This window comes from Nelumbo nucifera, chromosome 4, assembly GCF_055504915.1.
Source record: "Nelumbo nucifera cultivar China Antique chromosome 4, China Antique-T2T, whole genome shotgun sequence".
In the NCBI taxonomy this organism is placed as follows: domain Eukaryota; kingdom Viridiplantae; phylum Streptophyta; class Magnoliopsida; order Proteales; family Nelumbonaceae; genus Nelumbo; species Nelumbo nucifera.
In genome coordinates, this window is record NC_142652.1 from 47,244,617 (window position 1) to 47,271,241 (window position 26,625).

At 38.6% G+C, this 26,625-nt stretch overlaps 1 protein-coding gene across 12 annotated transcripts in view; it reads left to right on the forward strand.

Moving 5' to 3' along the window:
- The window catches only part of ABCD1 (peroxisomal ABC transporter 1), a 76,484-nt gene that overhangs the window by 15,004 nt on the left and 34,855 nt on the right, over positions 1-26,625 (forward strand). For 7 of the 12 annotated variants that reach the window (XM_088903535.1, XM_088903539.1, XM_088903536.1 and 4 more), the window contains exons 6-15: positions 5,197-5,394; positions 5,579-6,033; positions 20,794-20,932; positions 21,001-21,079; positions 22,255-22,493; positions 22,651-22,955; positions 23,044-23,161; positions 23,283-23,441; positions 26,305-26,404; positions 26,488-26,596. In XM_088903535.1, coding sequence (XP_088759661.1) covers positions 5,197-5,394; positions 5,579-6,033; positions 20,794-20,932; positions 21,001-21,079; positions 22,255-22,493; positions 22,651-22,955; positions 23,044-23,161; positions 23,283-23,441; positions 26,305-26,404; positions 26,488-26,596 — 1,901 coding nt within the window. Of the gene's footprint in view, positions 1-4,969; positions 5,009-5,196; positions 5,395-5,578; positions 6,034-20,793; positions 20,933-21,000; positions 21,080-22,254; positions 22,494-22,650; positions 22,956-23,043; positions 23,162-23,282; positions 23,442-26,304; positions 26,405-26,487; positions 26,597-26,625 lie in introns of all 12 variants that reach the window. The other 5 variants (XR_016085602.1, XM_088903531.1, XM_088903532.1 and 2 more) reach the window with 1 other exon arrangement.

Consider the following 26,625-nt stretch of genomic DNA (forward strand, 5'->3'; position numbering starts at 1 on the left):
GAGTATCAAGTCGAGGAAGAGTTTTCTCTCTCAGGTCACTCGAGAGACGGATTAAGGGCTCGTTCACAGCCTCCAAAAGAGAGTGGGTTAGGAGGAAAGGAAGTAGAAGCTGTGGCAACTCTTTCACCGGGTTCACCCAAGGAAGCTGCACCATTGTCGGCTAATATGGAAAAGGTAAGACACCTAGAAGTTTCAGTTACAAGCTCTTCGACGGGAACAGAAAGGCAGGGGGGCTGACATTATACGTTGCAGTAACTTCTGACTTTGGCAAGAAGGAAGATTTTCCTCCCTTGGCGCAAGCCCAATTGCAGACAGTGCCAGAACCTTTAGCAGTAGTTCTGCCAGACAATAAACCTCAGCGGACACAGCCACAACAGGTAAATCTGAGGTATTTAGATGATAATGAAATTTCCAATTGGGTCATGTATAAGTTTCTCGATTTTGGGGTGTTTTTGGGGGTCTCTTTCAAAGGGCTTGAAGAAGAAACAAAAGCCTTACTGGTGGTCATTGAAAACAGATTTTTGATGGAAAAGGGGAAGAAAAATAGGAGACAATCGAAAGAGTTACTGAAGCTTGCTTGGGGTTTAAATGACTGTGCTGGAAGTGCGAGAGAAGCAATAAATCTCCAAGAAACTAGCATATGGAAAAACTAAAATTAATTTTGTGGTATGTCCGAGGCCTCGGTTCAGGCAGAAGAAGATTAGTAATTGGGGTTTTTTTAAAGGAATGGAAACCTGATTTTCCTTTTCTTCAGGAAACTAAACTCCTTCAAAGTGGTGACAAGTATTTGGGGTTTTGAACCTTGTGATTGGATTGAAATCCCAGCAGTTAACACTGCTGGAGGGGTTGCACTAATCTGGAACTATAGTTCTTTCAAGTTGATAGATAAGCAAGTTGGGGCTTTTTCTATTTCTGCGAAATTTGTTTGGGAGGCAAACAATATGCTGTTTACAGTGACGGGTGTGTGGGCAGTAGATTCTAGTTTGAAGGAAGAATTGTGGGAAGAATTAGATCGTGTCAGAGAGATTTGGGAAGGACCTTAGGTGTTAGGGGGAGATTTCAATGCCACTGTATGTCCAGAAGACAAAAAAGGCTGTCATAGAAGTAGCAGGAGCATGAAACTTTTTGGAGTTCATTCAGAGATGGGGTCTGATAAATTTACCGCTTTCCGGAGCAAAGTATACTTGGACTAATAACCAGGAAGAATATTCTCTAGTCAGATTGGACAGGTTTCTGATTTCTTCTGAAAGGGAAGAAGCTTTCCCCAATTATAGTCAGGAAGCCTTACCAAGAGCAGTTTCTGATCATGTTCCTCTCCTATTAGATACAGGGGGGCTAAAAAAGAATCATCAACCTTTCAGACTGGAGCAATGTCGGCTGGAATCAGAAGAGCTGGCAACAATTGTTCAGCAGTGGTGGGCTGAAGCTTCTTTCACAGGTTCAGCAAACCATATATTTTTTAAAAAACTGCAATGACTGAAAAGAAAATTTAAATCCTGGCAGCAGGAAAGGGCAAGATTGGATGAGGAAAAAACAAAAGAATGTTTGAAAGTAATAGCTGATATTGATGCAGAGGAAGAAGGAAAGGTATTGGGTGAGGAGGAAAAAAGAAAAAGGAGTGCAGTAAAGAAAGTTTTTGACTCTCTAACGTACCAGAATGAAGTAAAATGGAGACAAAGATCAAGACCTACGTGGCTGAAAGCTGGTGATAAGAACACAGCTTTCTTTCACAAAGTAGCTAATGCAAGAAGAGGAGTTAACTAGGTAAAGAAGCTGGAAGTTGGTGGGCAAACTGTGGAACAAGAAAAAGACATAGCAAACTCATCTGTTAGTTTCTTCAAAGATCTTTTCAGTGAACCTTGCAAACGAAGACCAAAACTGGATGGCTTTGGTGTTCAGCTTTCTCACAGAGCAGCAAGCCTCGGACTTAGAGAAATCCTTCCGGGTATGGATGGTTTTACGATGCTATTCTTTAATAAATTTTGGGAGTTAATTAAAGCTGACTTGATGAAGGTGCTGGAGGAGTTTCACGTGTCCACTTCTCTGGAAAGAAGTTTGAGCGCACCTTTTATAGCCTTAATTCCTAAGAAGAGTGGAGGAGCTGAACTGAAGGATTTTAGGCCAATCAGTTTGATCAGCAGTGTTTACAAAATTTTGGCCAAAATTCTGGGTACCAGACTAAGAGGTGATGGATACACTAATCTCTAAGTATCAAGGTGCCTTTGTTAATAACAAGCATATTCACGATGTTGTTCTCATAGCCAATGAGTTGATTGATTCAAGAAGTGGGAGGAGTGGGCTGGTCTGTAAAATAGACATACAGAAAGGCTTATGACCATGTCAACTGTGCCTTTTTGGATTATTTGTTGATGAGAATGCACTTTGGCTCTAAGTGGAGAAGTTGGATGAAAGTCTGCATAACTACCCCGAGATTCTCTGTCCTAATTAATGGTTCAGCAAGAGGTAACTTGAACTGTTTGAGAGGTTTGAGGTAAGGGGATCCCTTGTCACCGCTGCTATTTCTATTAGTAATGGAAGGTCTTGGTAAAATGGTTGATAGGGATGCAGAGCTAGAGATGTTGGAGGGTTTTGAAGTGAGAACTAATGGCACAAAAATTCCCATTCTGCAATATGCAGATGTCACACTCTTTTTCTGCAGTGCTTTAGAGGACCAAATCATTAACCTGAAACATCTTCTGTTCTGGTTTGAGATAGTATCAGGCCTAATGGTAAACCTAACAAAAAGTGAAATGATTGCTGTTGGAGGATAAAAAGTTTGATTTCTAAGTTGGAGGATGATGGGGTGTCTATTACTTGGCAAGATGAGATTTCTAGGGCCTTTGTGGAGCACTTTAAGTCTATATTTAGAAGGCCCTTAAACCAGAGAATCTGGATAGAAGGTTTGGATTGGCCAAAATTGTCTGAGGAGACTAAGAAGTGGCTTGAAAGCTCCAGGACTGGATGGATTTACTATTGGCTTTTTACCAAGACTGTTGGGAGATACTAAAGCAGGATATCATTAAAATTTTCAATGAATTTTTCTAGAAGGGGGCGATAATTCCGGGGCTGAACTCAACTTTTATTGTTTTGGTCCCAAAGAAAGTTGGAGCAAGTCACCCAAGAGTCTGTAGGCCTATTAGTTTGGTTAATAGTCTGTATAAAATTATTGCTAAGGTCATGTCTAAAAGATTTAGAGAGGTGCTTCTGGATTTAATATTATAGAATCAAGGGCATTTGTGGGAAACAAACAAATTGTGGATCAAATTTTAATTGCCAATGAGTGTGTGGAAGTCTGAGGAGAACAAGAAAAAAAGGGATTATGTGCAAGTTGAACTTATAAAAGGCTTATGACATGGTTGATCTTTTTTAATGCACGTGATGGATTGTTTTGGCTTTGGGGAGAAATGGTGTAAATGGATTTTGGGTTGTATTGAGACTTCACATTATTCCATCTTGATGAATGGAACTATAATGGATCACTTCCTAGTTATTAGGGGAGTTAGACAAGGGGACCCCCTCTCTCCTTTCCTTTTTACCTTGATTGTAGAAGTTTTGGGGAGGTTAATTGAGAGAGTAGATTCTAGAAGTCTTGTGAGGGGGTGGAGTGTTGGAAAAGATAATATTCCTATCACCCACTTGTAGTTTGCTGATGATACAATTCTATTTTGTGAAGGGGAGGATGTGAGGTGGGCCAGAAATATGAAGTTGGTGATTCAATTGTTTGAAAAAATGTTAAAGATGAAGGTGAATTTTGAGAAGTGCTTTGTGGTGGGGATCAATATGGAGGAGAGAGCTATAATGGAGAGGTCTGAAGCTTTGGGATGTGTGGTGTCTCAATGGCCTATGAATTATTTGGGGATGCCTCTAGGGGATAATCCGAGGAAAGGTAGGTTTTGGTGCCTTGTAATTTATAGGTTCACTAAGAAATTAGCCTTTTGGAAGAAGAATTACTTATCTCTGGGTGGCAGAATCACCTTGATTAGGAATAGTAGGCAGGATCACCTACATTGGCTAGCTTGCCAGTGTATTACTTATTAGTTTTTAGGATCCTGGTTAAGATAAGTAGCGTTTTGGAAAAGTTGATGAGGGACTTCTTGTGGGAACTAGGGGAGGAGAGGAAGGATCACAAGGTGAATTGGGAAATGGTCTCTAAAAGTAGGGCTGATGGAGGTTTTGGGTGAGCTGATTCCTCCAAGGATTTGAGCTTTTTGTTGGGAAGCCTTCTTGGAGAGATGTAATACTTGTGACTTACTCCAAAGAAAAAGGCTTTTTTCGTGCTTGTCTCCAAATTGGTGCGTTCTTTGCAAGTCTAATGGTTAAAGCTCTTACCACTTATTAATTTCTTTCCCCTTTGCTGCTGGTATTTGGGACTAGTATCTTTCTCTATTTAGTTGCAGGTGGATTCCGCTGCAAAGATATTCAAAGCTTGTTTAGCTCTTCTTTCCTCAGGTGGCCAAAGAAAAGGGGAAGGATTATGCGGAGGTGTGTGAGGGCTGCTATTTGCTGGGCTCTATGGGATTAAAGGAACTCTAGAACATTTTCTGAAAGTGAAAGAAATAAAGAAGGTATTATTGAAGTAATAACAGTTAGGGTGGTGCATTGGTTAAAACCTTTGGACCTATTTGATGATGTTTCTACGGGTATGTTGCTGAACAACTGGATGGAGGTGGGATATTCTGTTCCTGCTTGTTCTTCTGCTTGTCCTGAGGTCTATGCTGTACTGGATGGTATAGGAAAGACCAAGGAACTGAATATACAAAAGCTAGTTGCATATTGATACAAAAAAACGCTACTCATCTTGTTATTGATACAAAAAATTCCTTGATTTGAACATCACTTTGCAAGAAAAGCACCCAATCTTTTTCTAAGCACTGTGCATGTTAATTCTTCATGGGCTTTCTTTCCCAACATCAATTATTTGCACCCCATTTATCTAAACTTTGTCCCCTAATTTGAATTTTTTATACAGGATTCTTTCCCAGATCCACTGAGTTTTCTGGATGAAAAGGTCTCTCACTTTGATATGGACCACAACTGGGTTGTTTTGTCTATTAATTTTCTTTTTATTTCTCAATTCTGTAGGACATTGCTAAATAAGTTGAGATATGGCACCATCCATAATTTTGTGTTAAATAGTCTGAAATGTTTTATGGTTGGTTCTTGATAAATAGCTTATAGTTTGTCTTTGTATTTCAGAATATGGCGTACTACAAAATTTCACATGTTGATGGTCGAATTACAAATCCTGAACAGCGAATAGCAAGTGATATACCAAGGTTCTGTTCAGAGTTGAGTGACCTCATACAAGAGGATCTTATAGCAGTTACTGATGGCTTGCTCTATACTTGGCGTCTGTGTTCTTATGCAAGCTCAAAATATGTTTTCTGGATACTGGTACTTATTCCTCCATGAATCCAGTAATTCTTATTGCTTAGATGTTTAGATCCATTTTCTCACTTTAGGATGCTGGGTTCATTTTTTTTCTTTTATTATTATAAATTTTTTTTGATAATTTAGTAATTTTTTATTGCACCCATATGACATTTTAGTTTGGTATCATGCTCTCTTTCCTGTTCAGGCTTATGTAACAGGGGCAGGAGCTATGATTGGAAATTTCTCTCCTGCATTTGGAAAACTTATGTCCAAAGAGCAGCAACTGGAAGGTGAGTATCGACAACTTCATTCACGGTTGAGGACACATGCAGAGAGCATAGCATTTTATGGAGGAGAGAATAGGGAAGAATCTCATATTCAACAGAAGTTCAAGACTCTTGTTAGGCACATGAAGCGTGTTCTTCATGACCATTGGTGGTTTGGCATGATTCAAGATTTCCTGTTGAAGTATCTTGGTGCAACAGTAGCTGTAGTTCTGATTATTGAGCCCTTCTTTGCTGGCAATCTCAGACCTGATTCATCAACTTTAGGACGAGCTGAGATGTTAAGCAATCTGAGATATCATACAAGTGTTATAATATCCTTGTTTCAGTCATTGGGGACTCTTTCTATAAGTTCAAGACGGCTAAATCGCCTCAGGTTATTCCGTGATCCATTATTGGTTTGTTCATGTTATCAGAAGGGTGTAAAAGGATCTCATTTGAACTTAAGCCCATCTTGATGATCTTAACCTTAAAAGAAGTGTTATTATTGTTTACTATGACAGACACTGGAAAAACACAGCATGCCCAATTCTTTCATTCATTTCTCAAACAATTTGTGAAATTAAACTTAGATCTACTTTTTTTTTTTGGTCAATAAACTTAGATCTACTTATTTTTGAGATATAATGGTATTTTCACAATTTCAATGTGAAGGCAAATTGTTGCAGGTCTTGGGTTATTTTAAATTCTAGAACAAATTCATTATCTCTTTTTTATTATTCATTTTTTTTGGTAATTGCTAAGTTTAATTCTCCAGGAGGTTTACTGTAACTGGTAATTGCTAAGTTCTGGTCACTGATTAGTATTTGGTAATATCTGATTGGTTTGGGATGAGTAGCAGCAAAGTGTATTTGTCTTTTAATGTAGTTCACAAATAAGTATGTTTTATACTGCCTTAGTTATCTGCCTTGAATCACCTTGTCTGATATTTGGTTATTTTCTTTCAATTGAGAAAACTGGATCTTAGCTTTTGGATAGTAATACTAAACAAAGTACACTATAATAGGGGCTGTTATATTTTGCCTTCTGGCTAGAAGGAATAGGGAAGTTAAGTCATAAAAGTGTAATTTTCTTTTAATGTAGTTCACAAATAAGTGTGTTGGTATAAACTCATGAAACCATGGAACAAAACCAAGGATAAACTCATGAAACTGTTGCACAACTTTAGGAACCTCATAAAGCAAATAAATCCATGATTAGTTGGAAAAATCATCCACAAGTATTATAAAATATCTGTAACCACCCATTTCAAGAAAAATGCATAACGCTAAAAGGAAATTGAAATCTTTTATTACATAAGGAATAACAGGTACAATGCTTTGAAAGTTGACATGACTCACAATGAAGAGTTGACAAATTTATATTCTATAAATAATTTTGGAAGCTGTCGTTGCAGTCTCCAAGTGATTTATTAGCTGACAATACTTCCCAACCTCTGCTTTCGTCGTTGCTAACTGCTTCATAGTTGATCTCTTGTCACCTTCAGTTATTGCTGCTACATTTGCATTCCCAGTCTTGTTCTTGAATTGAGCTGGAAAGAGATGAGGGTGCAACTTCCAGCAAGTCTCCTTTTGTTTTGTTAAGTAATAGTGAAATTTTATTAATTCAGAACCTGATTTAGAATTGTAATTTCATGCGACATCCCATGGAAAGGTGCGAGCTGCAGCCTCTCCCTATAGCTTACAAGTTACAAATTAGCTAGGAATAAATTGAAAGAATCACAGATGGGCCCAAAACAGTGCTTCCCTGTTTACCCCTTGCTTGGCTAATATATCAGCCAATTGAATTTCTTAATTTCATTTTTGTAGCACCATATAGTATCCTTCGGGTTTTTCAACCAACCCGCCCCACCTTTGAATCCCCTTCAATGGTTAGCTGCTCTACCCCCAATTGTAATGCACCACCCCTCGTACAGCAGCTAATAACTCTGCCCTAACAGAATCTCTGAATCCGAACAGACCCAGGTAGAGCAGAACAGCTTCTCCAATCTCATTTCTCAGAGCGCCCCCCATTCCAGAACCCTGGATTACCCAAGCTAGAAATAGAGGATGCTCTGTTTCTAGGTTAGAATGAAAGAGGTTCTCGTTAGCTCGACTGGAGGAAGTTTTGGTAGACTTAAAGCTGTTAGATAATTGCTGGTTGGGTGTTTTGTTAATTCTAGAGGAAGTTTTTGTTAATTCTGAACCAGCTGTTAGATAATTGCTGAGGAGACTTAACGCAGGGTTCTTTCTTTTCACCTTCAGCAGTGAGAAATAAGCTCTTGACATCCCTGATCGTGAACAAAATTAGTTTTCCAGATTTAATGTTGGGGAGATGGAACCCCCTAGTTGGATCACTGAGGAACATGGGGTTGTCGATCTTTGTCTGGATAAACGTCTTTGGCATTCCTATAGTGACTTTTCTCAAAAAAAGAGGTACATGGGAATGCCAAAGATGTTCTTAAGAGACAAGGAGGGAGGGCCTTGGAGATTAAGTCACTATCTTGAAGAGGCCAGTGACTATTTGGACTGCCTAAATGTAAAGTTAGTTTGGATTCCAAGGGAATACAATCATACAGTAACTTTATAGTGACAAGCTTCCTCCTTTGTAATTTATAGGGGTTCTTCCCCTGCTTTGTACATCTTCCCATGTACCTCTTTTTTATCAATGAATCTTGGTTAGCTTTTCTCAAAAAAAAATTCCTATACATGCTTGGTGCTTCCAAACATTTAGAGATGTTGAGGACGTACGCATGAAGTTCAGGTTTGTAGATTCAAGAACCATTGAGTGGAAGAACTTAGTTTGTGCGTGGATTTTAATTGATGTGAAGGAAATTCATCTTGTTCCAGTTTCTTTGCTGCTGTGATATTTGATGGCGAATTCTTTGACTTAAGAGTGGTGGTAGAAGGAATGCACCCTGGTGGTTGGTGGGGTGATTTTTTCTCTAGGAAGGAGGGGGGGGGGTGGTTCTTAGTCTTTGGATGGTTCAAACAAGAAGCTGAAGAGGCTAGTAGCAGAGGAAAGGCAGGAGGTTGAAGACAAGGGTGATCTGGGAATAAAAAGAATTAAATGATGATAGCTGGGTCGACTTGAGTGTTTTTGGCTCTTGAAACTTTAGAAGGTAAAGAGGGGAAAGTTGGGGAAGGTTCTGAGAAAGGGTGAAGAAGTGAAGCCCAATCGAAAGAAAAGGCAAGGGCTAGCTACACACGCGATTTATTAACTATTAATGACTCATGAAGGATAATGGATGAGGGACATGTTGCAGACCAAGAGGAAAAAGAAAAAGGGTCTGATGAGGGAGTTGAAAGGTCTCTTTCATTGTGCATAGAATGGGTGTCTTCCGATGAGAATGGAGTGGCAAAAGGAAGAATTTCGTCCTGCTCAAGTTAAAGATCAATAGAAAGCATGTAGTGAAGTTCAAATGTTCAAAGGTTGGTAGTAGGAAGGGTTCAATTAATTCAGGTGGAGGATAAGCCAATGATTTAAAAGGCACGGTGCAAGTGTGCCTAGGAGCACAAGTGAGGCACATTTTAGGGTATGTGCCTCACCTAGGTCCTATTTTCAGCCCTTTCAAAGGGTGCACACTTGGTGCAATGTAATATGTTTTACATTGAGGAAAAAAGAGATTGTGGGTTTTACCTGCTTAAAAGTTTTTACATGTTTGATTTTATTTTTAAATTTTCATTTGGATATGCTTTACATGTTATGTTTATGTATTTTAATTTTAGATAATAGGTTTTTTAAAACATTTATTTTAAAATTTAACTTTATATTTTTTATTAATATTATGTTTAATATTTCTTGATTTTTTTTGCATATTTTTTGAATCTTTGGCATTTTTTGAATTTTTAACATTTCTTTTTATTTTTAGCATTTCCTTTTGTATTTTTACACCTTGCTTCAAAAAGGCATGTGCCTCGCCTTGTGCCTTGCACCTCGGGCGCAAATTTCCACTTGTGCCTTGCACTTTTAAAACACTGGGATAAGCTTCGTATAAGGAACACCTCAGGCACAAATTTCCCCTTGCGCCTTGTGCTTTTAAAACATTGGGATAAGCTTTGAATAAGTGGCAAGAGGGGTGATACAGTGGAAGAAGAAGAGTAATGTGAATCTTGCCAAGGTTTCTGATTATTGTAATGCGGAGCGAAGTCCTAACATAAGCGTGGAAGATCTTGTTGGCGGTGTTTGGAAAAAGGGCGACCCTATGGAGGTTGTGGAAGCTGCGGCGTAAAAGGCGCTCGATGGTAAGTTGCCTTTGGATTTTAACCCTACAATGAAGGTCGGTCTGAGTCAGTGATTTGAAAGGTGTAAAACAAGAGTAAACAGAGGAAGAAGAAGAATTTGTTATATTATTCATCAATTTCGTATGTATATATACAAGTTACAAATTCTATGTTAGGAAAGAATATATTAGGAAAGAAGACTAATCAAATTCCTACAAATCAGTCCTACAACCAAGGTAAATCATATCTCCCTAGTATTTACTTCCTATTTTAGTTATACAGTCTGTAACATCATATCTCCCTAGTATTTACTTCCTATTTTAATTATACAGTCTATAACATCTTCCTATTTTAATTATACAGTCTGTAACACTCCCCCTCAAGCTGGAGCATAGATATTAATCATGCCCAACTTGTTACAAAGATAATCAACCCTAACCCCATTAAGAGCCTTCGTGAAGATATCTCCCAGTTCTCTTGTTTTCACATAACCTGTGGAAATCAAACCTTGCTGAATCTTTTCACAAACAAAATGGCAATCTCGATATGCTTAGTTCGTTCATGAAAAACAGGATTAGATGCAATGTGAAGAGCAGCTTGGTTATCACACCACAACTTGGCTGGTACTGAAGTTTTAAGACCTACTTCAGTCATAAGTTGATATATCCACATTATTTCACACAGACTTGGCCATAGCTCTATATTCCGATTCTGCACTCGAACGTGAGACAACATTTTGCTTCTTGCTTTTCCATGAAACTAGATTCCCTCCAACAAATACACAATAGCCTGAAGTAGACCTTCGATCTTCCTTGGATCCTGCCTAGTCATCATCTGAAAAACATTCAATTCTAGTATGACCATGATTGCCATACAAAATTCCTCGCCCAGGTGCTCCTTTTAAGTAGCACAAAATTTGTTCTACAGCTGTCTAGTGATTAACTGTTGGAGAGGACATGTGCTGACTCACCACACTAATTGAATACGCAATATCTGGACGAGTTACAGTAAGATAATTCAACTTTCCAACCAATCTTCTATATCTCTCAACATCTTCAAATAATTCACCATCTTTTGTGAGCTGCAAGTTAGGAACCATTGGAGTGCTACATGGTTTAGTTCCCAACTTTCCCGTCTCAGACAACAAGTCAAGTACATATTTCCTTTGAGATAAGAATATTCCCTTCTTGCTTCTTGTTACCTCAACACCCAAGAAGTATTTCAACATTCCCAAATCTTTGGTATGAAACTGAGTGTGGAGAAAGGATTTAAGGGATGAGATCCCTGTAGTATCACTCCCTGTAATGACAATATCATCCACATACACAACTAACAAAATGATGCTGACAACAGAGTGCTTGAAGAAAACAGAATGATCAGACTTACTCTTCTTCATACCAAAATTCTCGACTGCCTGACTAAACTTTCCAAACCAAGCGCGAGGACTCTGCTTCAACCCGTACAGAGACTTATGAAAATAGCAAACTTTCCCATACTCCCCTGAGCAACAAAGCCAGGCGGTTGCTCCATATAAACTTCTTGAAGATCCCCATGAAGAAAAGCATTCTTGATCTCTAACTGATGAAGGGGCCAATTATAAGTAGCTGTCATAGAAAATAAACAACCTGACAGAAGTAAGTTTAGCAACAAGAGAAAAGGTATCAGATAAATCCACTCCATAAGTCTGAGCATATCCTTTAGCAACAAGATGGGCTTTCAATCGGGCAATGGACCCATCAGGATTGACTTTAACTGTAAACACCCATTTACACCCAATAGCCTTCTTATTTGCAGGTAAATTTACCAAGGTCCAAGTACCATTGTCCTCTAAAGTATTCATCTCCTCAATCATAGCATTACGCCATCCAGGGTGAGAAAGTGCTTCGTTAACAGTCTTAGGAACAGAGATAGAATCAAGAGATGCAATAAAAGAACAAGAAGAAGACGACAAATGATTAGAAGACACAAATGAAGATACTGGATAAGTACACTTACGCTTACCTTTACGAAGAGCAATAGGAAGATCATCATTAGAGACTGGTTTTGATGATGAAGGAACAGGATCAGTTGAGACTGGATCTGCCGACGAAGGAGCTGGTGTAGGACATGGATCCGGAGGGGTTGGTCGTCGAGAATAAACCTGTACTGTAGGTGGCTTAGGCTTGGCAGGAGCAGATTCAATAGGATGTGAACCAAATGATGTGACAGTATAGATTAACAAATCATCATCCTCCCCTTGACTTGAATGAGGAGTAAATGGAAAGAAAGGTGTATCTTCTAGGAAATTAACATCACCTGACACAAGATATCTGGGAAGAGTAGGACAATAACATCTATACCCTTTTTGAACATGAGAATACCCAAGAAAAACACACTTCAAAGATTTTGGATCTAGTTTGGTAACTTGAGGACGAACATCCCGAACAAAGCATGTACACCCAAATACCCTAGGCTTAATAGGAAACAGTGTTTTATTTGGAAACAAAACATGATAAGGAGTCTTACCCTGAAGGACAGGTGAAGACATACGGTTAATCAAAAAACATGCTGTGGAAACTGCATCAGCCCAGAAAGGTTTAGGAACCTTCATTTGAAATAACAAAGCTCTTGCAGTTTCAAGAAGGTGTCTATTTTTCCGTTCAGCAACCCCATTTTGAGATGGTGTATCTACACAAGAAGTTTGATGAAGAATGCCATGCTGAAGCATGTAAGTTTGAAAGGATTTTGACAAGTACTCCTTAGCATTATCACTTCTCAATATTTGTACAGAAACATTAAATTGAGTTTTAACTTCAGCACAGAAAGCAGAAAAATGAGAAAACACCTCAGAACGATTTTTCATTAAATATAACCATGTCATACGAGAGTAATCATCAACAAAAGTAACAAAATACTTAAACCTAGTTTTGGACTCAACTGGACACGGACCCCAAACATCTGAATGGACTAATTCAAAAGGAGCATTAGCTCGTTTATTGACTCTAGGACTCGAACTAAGACGATGATGCTTAGAAAACTGACAAGACTCGCAATTTAATGACGACAAATTCTGAAATTGAGGACAAATTTGCTTTAACACATGGACAGAGGGATGGCCCAACCGACAATGTGCTTCAAAAGGGGTTACAACTCCAGATTAGGCTATGGATCTTGGAACTTGTGTATCAAGGATGTAGAGACCTCCAGACTCATGTCCCTTACCAATAATCTTCTTTGTCGTAAGATCCTGAAATAAACAATAATCAGGAAAAAATGAGACACAACAATTAAGGGTACGAGTGAGTTTGCTAACAGAAATTAAATTAAATGATAACCGAGGTAAACTAAGAACATATGACAAAGGAAGTGATGGTGTTGAACTAATTGTGCCAGACCCAATAACACAAGATGTTGACCCATCTGCTAAAGTAACAGGAGAGGTAGATTTATGTGACTGAAAGGTAGAAAACAGACTTGAATTACCTGTCATATGATCTGTAGCTCCAGAATCAATGACCCATTTTGAAGAGGAGGAAACAAGACATGTATTAGGTTTACCTGACTCGACGATGGCAGTAACAGGAGTAGATTGAGGTTTCAATGATTCTTGGTACTGAGCAAATTTGGCATATTCATCTGCAAATATCATAACAGACTTCTCAGAAGTATCCGTGGTGGGTGCAATATGGGCTGACTGAGTTTTCTTATTCTGCAACTTCCTGCAATCCCGCTTCATATGTCCTGGCTTATGACAGTAATGACACACTATCTCTCCTAACTCCTGTCCACGAGTATTAGTATTCCTGTCATAGTTACTTGACCTACCACTACCACTCCTGTATTGTTGTCTCCTTGATTCAGATGTATTATTGCGGCTGACAAGGGCACTACTAGGCTGAACAGGTGGAGAACATTCTGTAAGAAGGACCCTACTGAAAGCATCTTGTAGAGAAGAGATCTCTGATTTGGAAAGAATATGAGATTTAGCAGTCTCAAATTCAGAAGGTAGGCCAGCTAAAAAACTCATAACAGCCATCTTTTCTCGCTGAGTTTGTTGAACAGTCACATCAGTACTAAACGGAAGCAACATATTAAGTTCTTCATATGTTTTCTTGAAATCCATGAAATAGCTTGTGAGAGATCTATCGCCTTTGTCCGCCCTGTAAAAGGCTTTGCACACATCATAAATGCGGGAAATATTCCCCTTTCCGGAGTACAAGAACTCTAGATAGTTTATTAATTCCTTAACAAATCCACAGTGAGTGACTAAACCAACCACCTCACTTTCAATGGAGTTGCGTATCTGCAAGAACAAACAGACATCCTCCCTCAACCAAGACTTTCTCGAGTCATCATTAGGAGGGTCATCAGTCAAATGGTTATCCATAGCAATACTCAACAAATATAGTTGAACAGTTTTACTTCAATCCAGATAATTAGAGCCTTTAAGCTTATGCTCAGTTATTTTTGACATCACTGGAATAACATCCGACATAACTACTGATTTCTTGTCTGCTTTAATCTCAAAATTCAAATAAACAGAATATTTTGAACACCGAAAATCAACAGAGCACACCTGTTGAAAACACCGGAATGGATATGCACGTAACAAAGCACAAATATGTGCTATACAGGACGAGGTGAGCCAAAAGACAACGACCGAAAAAATTTTCCGACGACAGATGCGCCACCACGTGCCGGCGCGTGACTGTGGCAGAATCTTCAGGTGGTGCGTGAGACACATGCGCAGGGCTGCTGATTGCCGGACTTTGCAGAGACTAGATGCTCTGACTGCTCCAAGGAGGTGACCCGAAACACCCAGAAATTTTCCTCTACCTACTGTTTACTTAAAAAAACAAAAGGGCTGGCAGAGACTAGATGCTCTGATACCATGTAAAACAAGAGTAAGTAGAGGAAGAAGAAGAATTTGTTATATTATTCATCAATCTCGTATGTATATATACAAGTTACAAATTCTATGTTAGGAAAGAATATATTAGGAAAGAAGACTAATCAAATTCCTACAAATCAGTCCTACAATCAAGGTAAATCTTATCTCCCTAGTATTTACTTCCTATTTTAATTATACAGTCTGTAACATCTTCCTATTTTAATTATACAGTCTGTAACAAAAGGCGTCCCTAGGTGCACAAGCGAGGTACATTTTAGGGTATCCGCCTCGCTCAGGTCCTAGGTGCACCCCTTTCAAAAGGTGCATGCCTGGTGCGCCTTGGCGTGCGCTTGATGTGCCTTGCACCTCAGACCAGGCACACTTCGAGGGGTGTGGTACAAACAAGGTTCAAAGTATCGATACGCCCCAATGTATTGGCAGGGGCATATCAATACTAAAAACCAAGCGCTCAATGTTTTTTTTTTTAGTTTTTTTTCCTTCATTTGAATACGCTTTACATGTTATGTTTATGTATTTTAGTTTTAGATAATAGTTTTTTTAAAAAATTTATTTTAAAATTTATGTTTATATTTTTTATTAACATTATGTTTAATATTTTTTAAAAATTTTGGCATTTTTTTTTAATTTTTTTGGATTTTTTGGCATATTTGTTTTTGTAATTTTTCGCCTTGCTTCAAAAAGGCATGTGCCTTGCCTTGCGCCTCAGTAGCAAATTGGCCCTTACGCTTTTAGAACACTGGCTTGAGTGATGCGATTGAGTGTGTTATAGAAGCTGAGAATGTTTTGAAGGAGGACTGGAGGAGGTGGATGTAAGAGGTTATGCTGATGCCGATTTAGGAGGTAATTGTGTTGTTGGCCTTGAAGGTAATGGAACTGTAGGTGAGAGTCGTTGTATCCTATCACTAACCGAGAGCACAATGGTTGACCATCGTTACTTCGAGGAGGTGGTGATTGGAAAGATAGGTGTAGATTTGGGTAGGAGGGGGGAGGCTAAGAATATTTTAGATGTGGCCAATTCAGTGAAGTCCAAAAAAACATGCGGAACTGTTCACGTTACCAAAATTTTCTCTTGGCTGAAATGTGGTTTGGTCAGGACTGGACCTACCAAGAATTTCAAGAAGGCTTATAAGAGAAGGGGCAGCAATCTTACAAAGAGGACAATCGGTGATGCTACTGGTAAAGATTTTTGGGTTGTTTCTAACTCAGATAAGCAATTGGGGACTTGACAGAGGGGGGAAAGCAATAGAGAACAAGCCTGATTTCACTGTAAGAGATTGTGATAAAAACATTGAGAGGAAGGTGACGAAATTAAGAAGTATCTCCTTGGAGGAAGCGACTAAAAAGATGTAGAGATCGGCAAAAGCCTGGGTCTGCTTTTCTAGGGTGGCGAGGAATTTGCTAGGAAATCCTTCGAAGAATTTGAGAGGAAGATGAGAGAAGAAGCTCTGAAGAAAAAGGAAAATGGAGGTTGGAGGTGGAATGAAGATGTCAACAGTCAAGAGGAGGTGTTCGAAGGGGAAGATTAGGGCCCTAGTTCCGCTAGGTTTGCTGATACTCGTGTCACAGTCATATCAATTGTGAAGCTGTCCGCTTTTTTGATCCTAGAGGTGTTATCATTCCTTTTTGTTTTTAAGTCTTGTAGTTGGTGGAGGTTCTAAGTCAGCAGTCATGTTATCTCTTGGGTGATACCTTCCTTATGGATTCTTCTTTTTATTTTACTTTCCAAAAAAAAACAGCTTCAATGATCCTTAAGATGGAGGAAACCACCTTGTAACTATCTTATTCTTAATGGAAGAGCACCTTGCTACTACTGACCAGTTTCTCCAAAAGTCATATAGGAGAATTGGTGAGAAATTTCCAAAGTCTTCAGCGAAAGTATTGCCCTATTCAACACACAGCCCTTCAGTTTGTGGCTGCTCCCTTCCTTCTTTTGAAATACTCTAGCATTCATTTTTTCCCATAAAGTCCAAATCAAGACTGTTTGAGCTCATCTCCACAAAATTCTCCCTCTTTTTGTAGGCTAAGAGAAAGTAGAATGGTCAAAGATCATGCGAACTACTGGCAAGTTCCAAGTACTCCCAAACAATGAGAGTAGCCAAGCCCATAAGTCTACAGGGAAAGGACTAGATATTAGTAGATGGTAACAATCCTCCCCATGGGCTCTACAGAGGGTACACTAGTTGGGAGAAATAGAAAGGAAGGGTCTTCTCTTTTGTAGGTTATCTAGAGTGTTTACTTTCCCATAGTACACTTCCCAACAAAAAGCCATAACCTTTAGGGGAACCGGCCTGCACCAAATTTCCTTTGAAGGAAAAATCTTTTGGACAAAGGACTAGGAGATGGACTTGAAGTAAGAATCACAAGTAAAGTCCCTTTAGGCCTAGGAACCCACACCCTTTTATCTGGTTTGGAGGGATCCAAGCAAACCTGATTAAGGAGTCAATTTCATCATCCCTTAATCCCCTACAAATCCCGAAATCCCAATTAGGAGCTATAGGTGTTCCCAAAGATGAGACAAATCTTGAGACCACCTCTTTTTTATACATTGAAATAGAAAATAACTGGAGGAAAAAGTCCTTTAAAAGGGGTGTTTCCTACCCAAATGTCCTCCCAAAAATGGACAGCATTAACATAACAAACTTCATATTTCACAAACTTGAGAAATTGAGGAGGGTGTTGTGAATGGCCTTCCAAGGTGCTGCCAAGTTAGCCTTCTTTGATACACCACCGTCTTACCCATTCTCTGATCTCCCATGAATGCTTCCCACCACTTTCTGCCAAAGTCTCTCTTTTTCCAATGACTTTCACCACAACCATTTCCCCAACAGAGCTTAATTTTTTTTTTCAACCATTGTCCCTATTCCCAAACCTCCCCTCTTCTTTACTTCTACATACAATTTCCCGCTTAATCAAATGATCCGATCTTCTTTGTCTCAATTCCCATAGAAAATCTTTCATTAGGTTCCAACTTCCTGGCTTCCCTAGGTGGTATCCTAAAGATAGATAGAAAGTAAGTGGGTAAATTTGCCAATGTAGCTCTTATTAAGGTGATTCTACCTCTGAAAGAGATGTATTTCTTCTTCCATGAAGCTAATCTCTTCTCAAACTTTTCTATCACTGGAGTCCAAAATCTACTCTCCCTAGGATTTGCCCCTAATGGAAGCCCTAAATAGGATATAAGCCAAATAGACATAGAACACTCAAGACACTCCACAATAGCCTCGACCTCCCCATCCTCCAAGTTAATACCCGCTATGCAGCTCTTTTCTAAATTTATTTTCAAATTAGATATTCTTTCAAAACTTTTGATTAGCTCCTTTAAGTTTGCTACCTTCTCGCTCATACCCCCTTCACAAAAAATCATCAGGTCATCTGCACATGGAAGATGAGTGACTGGATATGCTTCCACCCTACTCTCCAGCCCCTAATAATATCTTCTCCATTGGCCTTAGTAATGATTCTACCAATCACATCGGCTACTAAAGTAAAGAGGAAAGGAGAGAGTGGATCCCCTTGCTTGATCCCCCTGCAAGCTGAAAAGAAATAATACACCTAAATATCCAGCTACACGATCTGTCCCCAAACCCACAGTTCCTCATCACATCTGAGAAAACTTCCAATCCACTAAATCTTAGGCATTTTCAAGATCCAATTTACATACAAAACCTCTTTGCCTAGACCGTTTCATCTCCTCTACACATTCATTCGCAATTAGAATCTGATCTATTATTTGTCGCCCTTGAATGAACGCCCCTTGGGTTTGACTAATGATGGATGGGAGAACTTCTTTGATCCTTAGAGAGAGCAGTTTAGCCAGAATTTTATAAATGCTTGTCACCAGATTAATAGGCCTAAAATCTTTTGGGTTGTTAGCATCAATTTTCTTAGGGATTAAGGCTAAGTATGTGGCAATGACTCCAGGGATTAATATGTGATTGTTTGCAAATTCCTTAAAAACTTCAAATAGGTCTTATTTTAGCACCTTTCAGCAATCTTGATAAAAAGTCATTGTAAAGCCATTTGGACCTAGAGCCTTTGATCTTTCCATTAGAAAGACAGCTTGCTTGATCTCTCTCTCTCTATATTTGATAAGTAAAAATAAAAATTTTATTGAAGAGAAAAAGAAGTTACTTCAGGAGGTGACAAGACATCACCCGATTACAGACCAAAATTCAAATTAGAGAACATTTTCCACAATACATATCTGAAAATCCAGGAGTTCTCCTAATCTAAAACCAAAGTCTTCTTTCTCTGCTTGGCTGAATTCTGGAAGAATCAGCAGCCAATCTACCACTGATCTGCCCACAGCAGCAACCATCTTGTCCATACTGCAAGCTTTATCTTCGAGTATCCTTCTGTTCCTCTCCTTCCAAATGTTCCAACAAATTGCAAATGGGATGCACTCCATAGCAGATTTACCTTCTTATTCCCATTCAGCCTTGGCCAAGTAGAAAAGATTTCTTCTGTTGAAGTTGGGTGAAAGTTTGAGACCCTGAACATTGATGTGAAAACCTTCCATAAAAAGCTTGAGAATTTGCAGGAAATGAACAGGTGAGTAGCATCCTCTTCCTGCTCCTCACACAAACAGCACCTGTTAGCCATGCTAAAGCCTCTAGATTTCAGGTGATCAGCTGTCAACATACTGTCCATGGCCACCAACCAGGCCAGAGCTTTGACTCTAGGAGGGACTGGGTTCCCCAAATTCCTTTAATGTGATTTGAGGCTGAGATAGAGCTGCTTAGGGCCAACAGCATGATTTGAGTGTGAATTTGCCATTCTTCCCCTCCTTCCACCAGAGCTTATCTCTCTGCTGAAAAGAGGGTTTTGTCCCCTCAAGCTTTTCTAATAGTAAGATGCATTCTTCAACTTCTCTGTCCAGCAAAGGCCTCCTAAGCAATCAGAGATTGCTTGATCTCTTCTTCCTTGGAGATCCTTTCATCTCCTTAGTATGCTTAGGTTTCTTGCAATATTTATACCTTTTGTTTGCTCTCCTCAGTGCTAACCATTGCATATGCCTCAGAGAAAGTTACTTCGGCTTTTGCCAGTATGTTTTGTTTGGTGATATCAAACTCTGGATTGAGGCCAGTTAGAAACTCAAAAACACTATAGCTTTCAACCAACTTCCTGTAGATCTTGTGTCCTTGGTGCTTTCCCACACAATAGTCTCCATCAGATCTATTTCTTGTCATAATGACTTAAGCAATCAGCATTGAATAATATACAGCCAATGGCTTCTCCCTCTGTTGCAAATTGTTCACATCATTCTTCAACCGATACACCCTGGCTACACTCATCTTCAAGGAGTATGTTTCAGCCACATTATAGGATAGAGGATCTTTGTATTATGGGGACTTTCTAAACTGTATTACTCCAGAAAGTACTTGTAATCTGTTTTTAAATTAATAAAATTATCTTTCGCTGATAAAAAAAATTTCATGGATGCCCCTAATAGTGGACCTGTATGCTGCATATAAACTAAATATAAAGAGAGCTGTGAGAGCATAAGTAAGTAGTAGGGCCATAAGATTATGAAGCCCTACAACCTGTGGCCCATCGACCAGTATTTCTACAAATGTTTTCTTGCCCATAAGAACAGATCGTGTACTAGAGATAAATTAACACTGATGTGTGGCAAAAGGATTATGGATTGGGTTCAATTCCTTCCAGAATTTGTAGGAGTTTCTAGATCTGGGCATTGGCTTTTGGAACCTTCTTGAATTAATCTAGCTTTTCTCTTGTTTCTGTTGTAAAAGATCTGTTCAGCTTTTCTGTTTTTGCTTTGTTTTTTATCTTTTGGTGATCTTTCATCACCCTCCTGATGTACTTTTGCTTCTTTTATAAAAAAAAAATCTTTTTTATTTATTACCAAAAAAATTGCTTCAGTAGCTTCTATTGGGTTACTGAGTCATCTCATTCATGTTAGGCTTAAAATATTTGTGGATATCCTGAAGTTCCATATATACATTTTTGATTTATGGCTACTACTATATATGGGATGTTTGGCTTTGATTTTTGTTCACTTTGTTCTTTTATTGATTTGCAGTGGCTATGCTGACCGGATTCATGAATTGATGTTTATTTCAAGAGAGTTAAGTGTCATCCATGATAAATCTTCTATTCAGCGAAATGGAGGCAGCAACTATTTTAGTGAAGCTAACTACATTGAATTTGCTGGTGTAAAGGTATTTGAACTTCACTCGGTAATTTACCTTGGTTTATCTATTTTCTGATAGTAACGAGGTTCTTCCAGGTAGTTACACCAACGGGTAATGTGTTGGTGGAAGATTTAACTTTGCGGGTTGAACCAGGATCAAATCTTTTGATTACAGGTAATGTTTGACAGTGGATTCAATGGCATTATTTTAATTCTTTCTTAGAGTTTTTTTTTATTAATTTGGATTGTTCAAATTTTATCTGTTAAAGGATACCTGACCTACCATGTTAAAGCTTTAGATGAAGAGAATCCTTAAGAGTTAATACTTTGACAGTTAGAAGTTTGGACTACACTATATATAATTGTAGATGTGATGCCTAGGCTTTATTTTTCAATACAGCCAATCCATGTTAGCCTTCAGTGAAGAAGCTAAACCAGATAAAGCAAAGAAAATAAACCAATAGACATACTCAAGATTTACATGGTGTGGCCTGAAATTTACATAACTGCTTAGGGCAATGACAGAATCTTGGGCTTACAAGTCTGAGAAGTGAGAATGTTGATTTGAGTTGAGTCTGAGAACCCACTTTGTCAAAAGACATGCCAAAGGTAAGATCCGTATCCACTTCACCTCTCCCAAGACCCTAGATAGTGAGGGCCAACATTTGGTCTTGGCATTTATCTCCCTTTGGCCTAAATGGTGACTTTCTTGGGGGATGGGAGCCATTCTACTATCATTGAAACCGTGAAGGAATACGACCACGAAACCCACCAACATTTTTTAGATTCCCTTACCTTGAACCTTGCAACTGATGGCTTAAGTAAGCCTAAAACGTAGTTATCCTATAGTATACATATAGGCCCCTTATGCATGAGAATGTGGATTCAAGTCTGAGGGAAGCTACATATGTGCTAAAAGTGGCAGAGGTTAGGAATATCCAGTCTACCCCTCCCAAGACCCAAGATATCTGGGAGCAACAATGGGTAGTGGCCTTTTTTGTATAACATCTTTACATAAAGACTCTCACAACATCCAATAATTACTATTGATATCTGCAGATGATTATATTCTTGTTAAAAATATTTGTCCTTGAATTTAAAACAATGTGATGATCTAATGGAAATTGTTTCTTTGATTATTAAGTATTCTTTGCTTGTCTTGTTATGGTAATGCTGTTGTTTTACTCACTGAAATCCTGAAATTCTGTTCTTCCTGGTTTTGAGTTTTGACCATGTAAAATGAAATATCTACTCTTGTTCGTTAAGTCAATTAGTTTATGCGCTTTTCTGTTTTTGTTGCCTTTCTATTCTGGCTCTAATAACTTTGTTTGTTCTATTTTTCTACTAAAGGTCCAAATGGTAGTGGGAAAAGCTCTCTCTTCCGTGTTCTTGGAGGCCTTTGGCCACTAGTATCTGGCTACATTTTTAAACCTGGGATTGGTTCTGATCTTAATAAGGAGATTTTCTATGTACCACAAAGACCTTATACAGCTGTAGGAACACTTCGCGATCAATTAATCTATCCTCTGACTGTGGCTGAAGAGAGTGAACCACTTACTCAAGAGGGAATGGTTGAGCTCTTGAAAAATGTAGTGTCTCTCTCGCTCTCTTTCTCTCTCCCCCCCCCCTCCCAACAAACAATAGAAAAGAGAATACCCTGATCCATGTTTTTCAAGTTTATAAGACTACTAGAATTGTTAGATCTGCTTAACATATTCTAGGTGTATGTCTTTTTCCAATCTTCAGGTTGATCTTGAATACCTATTGGATCGTTATCCACCAGAGAAGGAAATAAATTGGGGTGACGAGCTTTCTCTTGGAGAACAGCAAAGATTGGGAATGGCCAGGCTGTTCTATCACAAACCCAAGTTTGCTATTCTTGATGAGTGTACTAGTGCTGTGACAACTGATATGGAGGAAAGATTCTGTGCCAAGGTTCGAGCAATGGGGACATCATGCATTACTATTTCTCATCGTCCAGCCCTTGTTGCATTTCATGACATGGTTTTGTCCTTGGATGGGGAAGGAGGGTGGAAGGTTCATTCCAAGAGGTTGTGTTTGTGAGCGATCCACTAAGTTTTCTTCAGATGCTCATTAACCTTGTAATAACTAATAAGTTTAATTTTATGAAAACTATAGGGAGGATTCTCCACAACCTGCTGAAGTTCGGCTGAGTAGTTTTATGATAAGGTCATCTGAGATGAACCGCCAGAGTGATGCATTGGCAGTTCAGCAAGCCTTTTCTGTCACAATAAAGGTTTGAAAATTCACATTTCTTCTCCTTACTCGTTATAGAATGTATTAGAGGATGTGGTTTATTCTTTTGCAACTTATATGGTTACTTTATTACTAGTTTTACATTTTTCTACTTTTAGCAGGATAGTGCATTTCCAAATTCAAAGGAGCAATCGTACGTTGGTGAAGTTCTGGCAACATCCCCTCCTGTTGACCATAAGGTGCCATTGCCTGTTGTTCCACAGTTGCAAATGACCCCAAGGACATTACCATTAAGGGTGGCTGCAATGGCTAAAGTACTAGTAAGTAGCCTTTAGCTCAGAAGTCCTTTACCATGTTTCTTTTACAGGAAGGTTAGGAATAAATTGCTTAACTGTTATGTTGGTCAGGTTTTGGTCAGTTGTTTTATGATGTACATTTTTGAGGAAATGAGTGGTGAAGAAAAAACTGTGAAAAGAATAGCACATATAGATCATGAAGTAACTTGGGGAAATATATATATATATATTGAAAGGTAACTGATTTCATTAACAAAAGAGAAAAGTACATAAGAAGGTGTACAATTCAAAAGAAAGGAAAAACAAAAACAGGGATCAGGCCCTTAGGAGTTATACAGGAGGAATCTTTGAGTACAAATATTCTAACGGAGCACCTAATTTTGTTAGCCCAACAGGTTTGCATTAGAAGCATTAGAAGCATTCAGTAAATCCCTTGGCTACTTTCATTGTTTGGGTGTAGTTGGAGTCTACCAGCAGAAGTTCACATGCTCTTCAACCATTCTACCTTTTGTTGGCCTACAAAAATAGGGAGAATTATGTGGAGATGTGCTCGTGCTGCCTTGCTTTGGACTCTTTGGGAAGAAAGGAATATTAGAATTTTTCAAGAAAAGGAAAGGAGTAGTCTAGAATTGAAAGACTGCGTGTTAAATAGGGCAATACCTTGGAAATCTTTCATCAATTCTCCTTTAATGACCTTTGGACAAATTGGTCAGCAGTAACGGGGTGTTCATCCCTAAAGGACAAATCAATTACAAGCTGTTCTCCTCCATCCGAAGGCTCACTGAAGTTAAACTTTGATGGAAGTAGCATGGGTAATCCAGGATTATCCGTAATGGGGGGTGTTTTGAGAAATGAGAAGAGAGAGATTTTGTTGCTCTACTCAGGTCCCTTGGGAATTGGGGACTCCATCTGGGCAAAACTTTTAGCTGTTGTACAAGGGGTGCAATTTGCAAACCAGCTGGGGGTACAACACCTAACAATCGAGGGGGATTCCAAAGTGGTGGTGGGTTGGTTGAAAAATCCTGCAGAGGCTATGTGGCGTTACAAGAATGAAATGAAGAAATTTAGTTGGTTGACAAGGAATATGTTGGTCACTGTACAGTGGGTGGGGAGATCAGCAAATACTTTGTCAGATGTGTTAGCTAAGCAAGGGGTAAATAGGGAAGAATTGTTTTTGGCTCAGTTGTGATTCTTGCTTTTCTTTCCTAGTTTACTTGTAAGATTCTAGGAGGGGATGCAGCTCGCGCTTCTCCATTGGGTGTTGTATGAACTCAGTCTAAATTTGCTTCTGAATTAATAAATTTATTATCATTCATAAAAAAAAAGTAATATCTTTCAAACTTTATATGTCTACTCTTTTTATTTTCTCTGCTTTTGATAGATAATAGTGACTTTAGTAATAGCAGTTTTGACTTGTACGTAGACTTCTTGCTTATAAAACATTGTTCTGAATGGTGATTTCTCTAAGGTTAGGTTTATCATGTGGGTTTGAATTGGAGTAATGAGTATTTTTGGAGCAGATTGATACAAGTTTTATAAATCTAAAGTTCTTGATGCTGAATCCATAGGGAACAAAGAAAGATAGAGGGGAGGGGAGAGAGAATTTAGAAGTGTAGCAAAGAGTAGAGAATATATAGAGTTTGAGGGGACACACACAGATAATTGACGAATGGCGATGTTTGAAAACAAAACTTTCATTCACTCTGATTCAATACATGGTAATAGTTAGGGTTGGATTCATAATTTCATACTTGTCATGGTGTCTCCTAGGAAGGCACTCAGGTGATGACTAAGTGCTTTTCTCTTTCTCTTGCCCCCTGCCCCTACCAGACCAAAGTCTTTGCCCTTCTTTTTTTTTCTAACTTATCTCTGTAATATTTTCTCTCTCTCTCTCTCTGTATTTGTGAATAGACATGAAGCTCTACTCCTTTTTGTATTCTATATATGTTTTCTTCTTTGCCCCTTGAATTTTTTTTCTTGATCCGTCTTACTTCTCATTTTCTCTGTTGGCAAAAATAAGAGCTTGATCCCTTTGATTCTTTGACTCATGCACTCAGAAAACAAGGACCCTCTCTGAAAATGGTACTGTGGTCTGCTCTTGTTTTTTCTTTTTGCATTTTCTGAGTAATTAATAACTGCCTTTCTATTCTCCTCCCCCCTTCTCTTTACTATCAGGCCAGGGGCTTTGCCCTTCATTTTTTCTTCCAAATTTTCAGTGCTACCCTTTCTAGCTTGAACAGACAAGTGCTCTACTCATTTCTTTGTTTTGTTGTTTTATTTTGTATATGTATATCTTTCTAGATAAAATAAAAATATGGGCCCCTTTTCTTTCCCTATCCTTTTCCCCTTTCCATCATCTATGTAACATTGAGTATAACAAGGGATTCAAAACATTGATTTTTCATTGGATTGAATGAAGTCATGATTATCTACTTCCGTATGTGGTAAGTTCTCTCTCTATCTTAGTTTTTTCCCCATTTGCTTTTCTGTTACTTTTTGTCAATTTATTAACCAGTTTTTTTTTTATTTAATTTGTTTTTCATTATTTCTTAGTTATGTTTTACTTCTTGTTATTGTTGAATTCTAGCCTAGATATGTGAAATTCTTTATTGCATGTTGTCTTGACATGTAAAATTCATTGTTTGGTAGTTGCTATTTTAGTAGGAAAGCAACAAAAACTGCCTTTTTATTGTCAAAATTCATCATCTAGGTCAGTGCCTAGTTGACTAGTTGCCACCTAAATTCCCCTTAGTACCTTGACAACTATGGTTGGATTGCATTGATCACAGGAGAAAATATAGAAACTGCCACTGCCCTCTCTATTAGCATATGGGAATTGATTGTCCTACAAAGTGTTTCTATTTATTTTGTTATTGCTTCCTTGTAGGTGCCTACACTGCTTGATAAACAGGGGGCACAACTCTTTGCCGTGGCTTTACTTGTTGTTACGAGGACATGGATCTCAGATCGCATTGCTTCTTTGAATGGTATTTCTGATTTCTGCCATGTAGTTGCATATGCATATCTTTCCACATCATTCCCCGTTATGTACATGTGCTTGCATTCACAGGGACAAGTGTAAAGTATGTTTTAGAGCAGGATAAGGCTGCCTTTATTCGATTAACTGGTATCAGTGTTCTTCAAAGTGCCGCTTCATCCATTGTAGCACCATCTTTGAGGTAACTCCTATGTTATAAGACAAAATAAT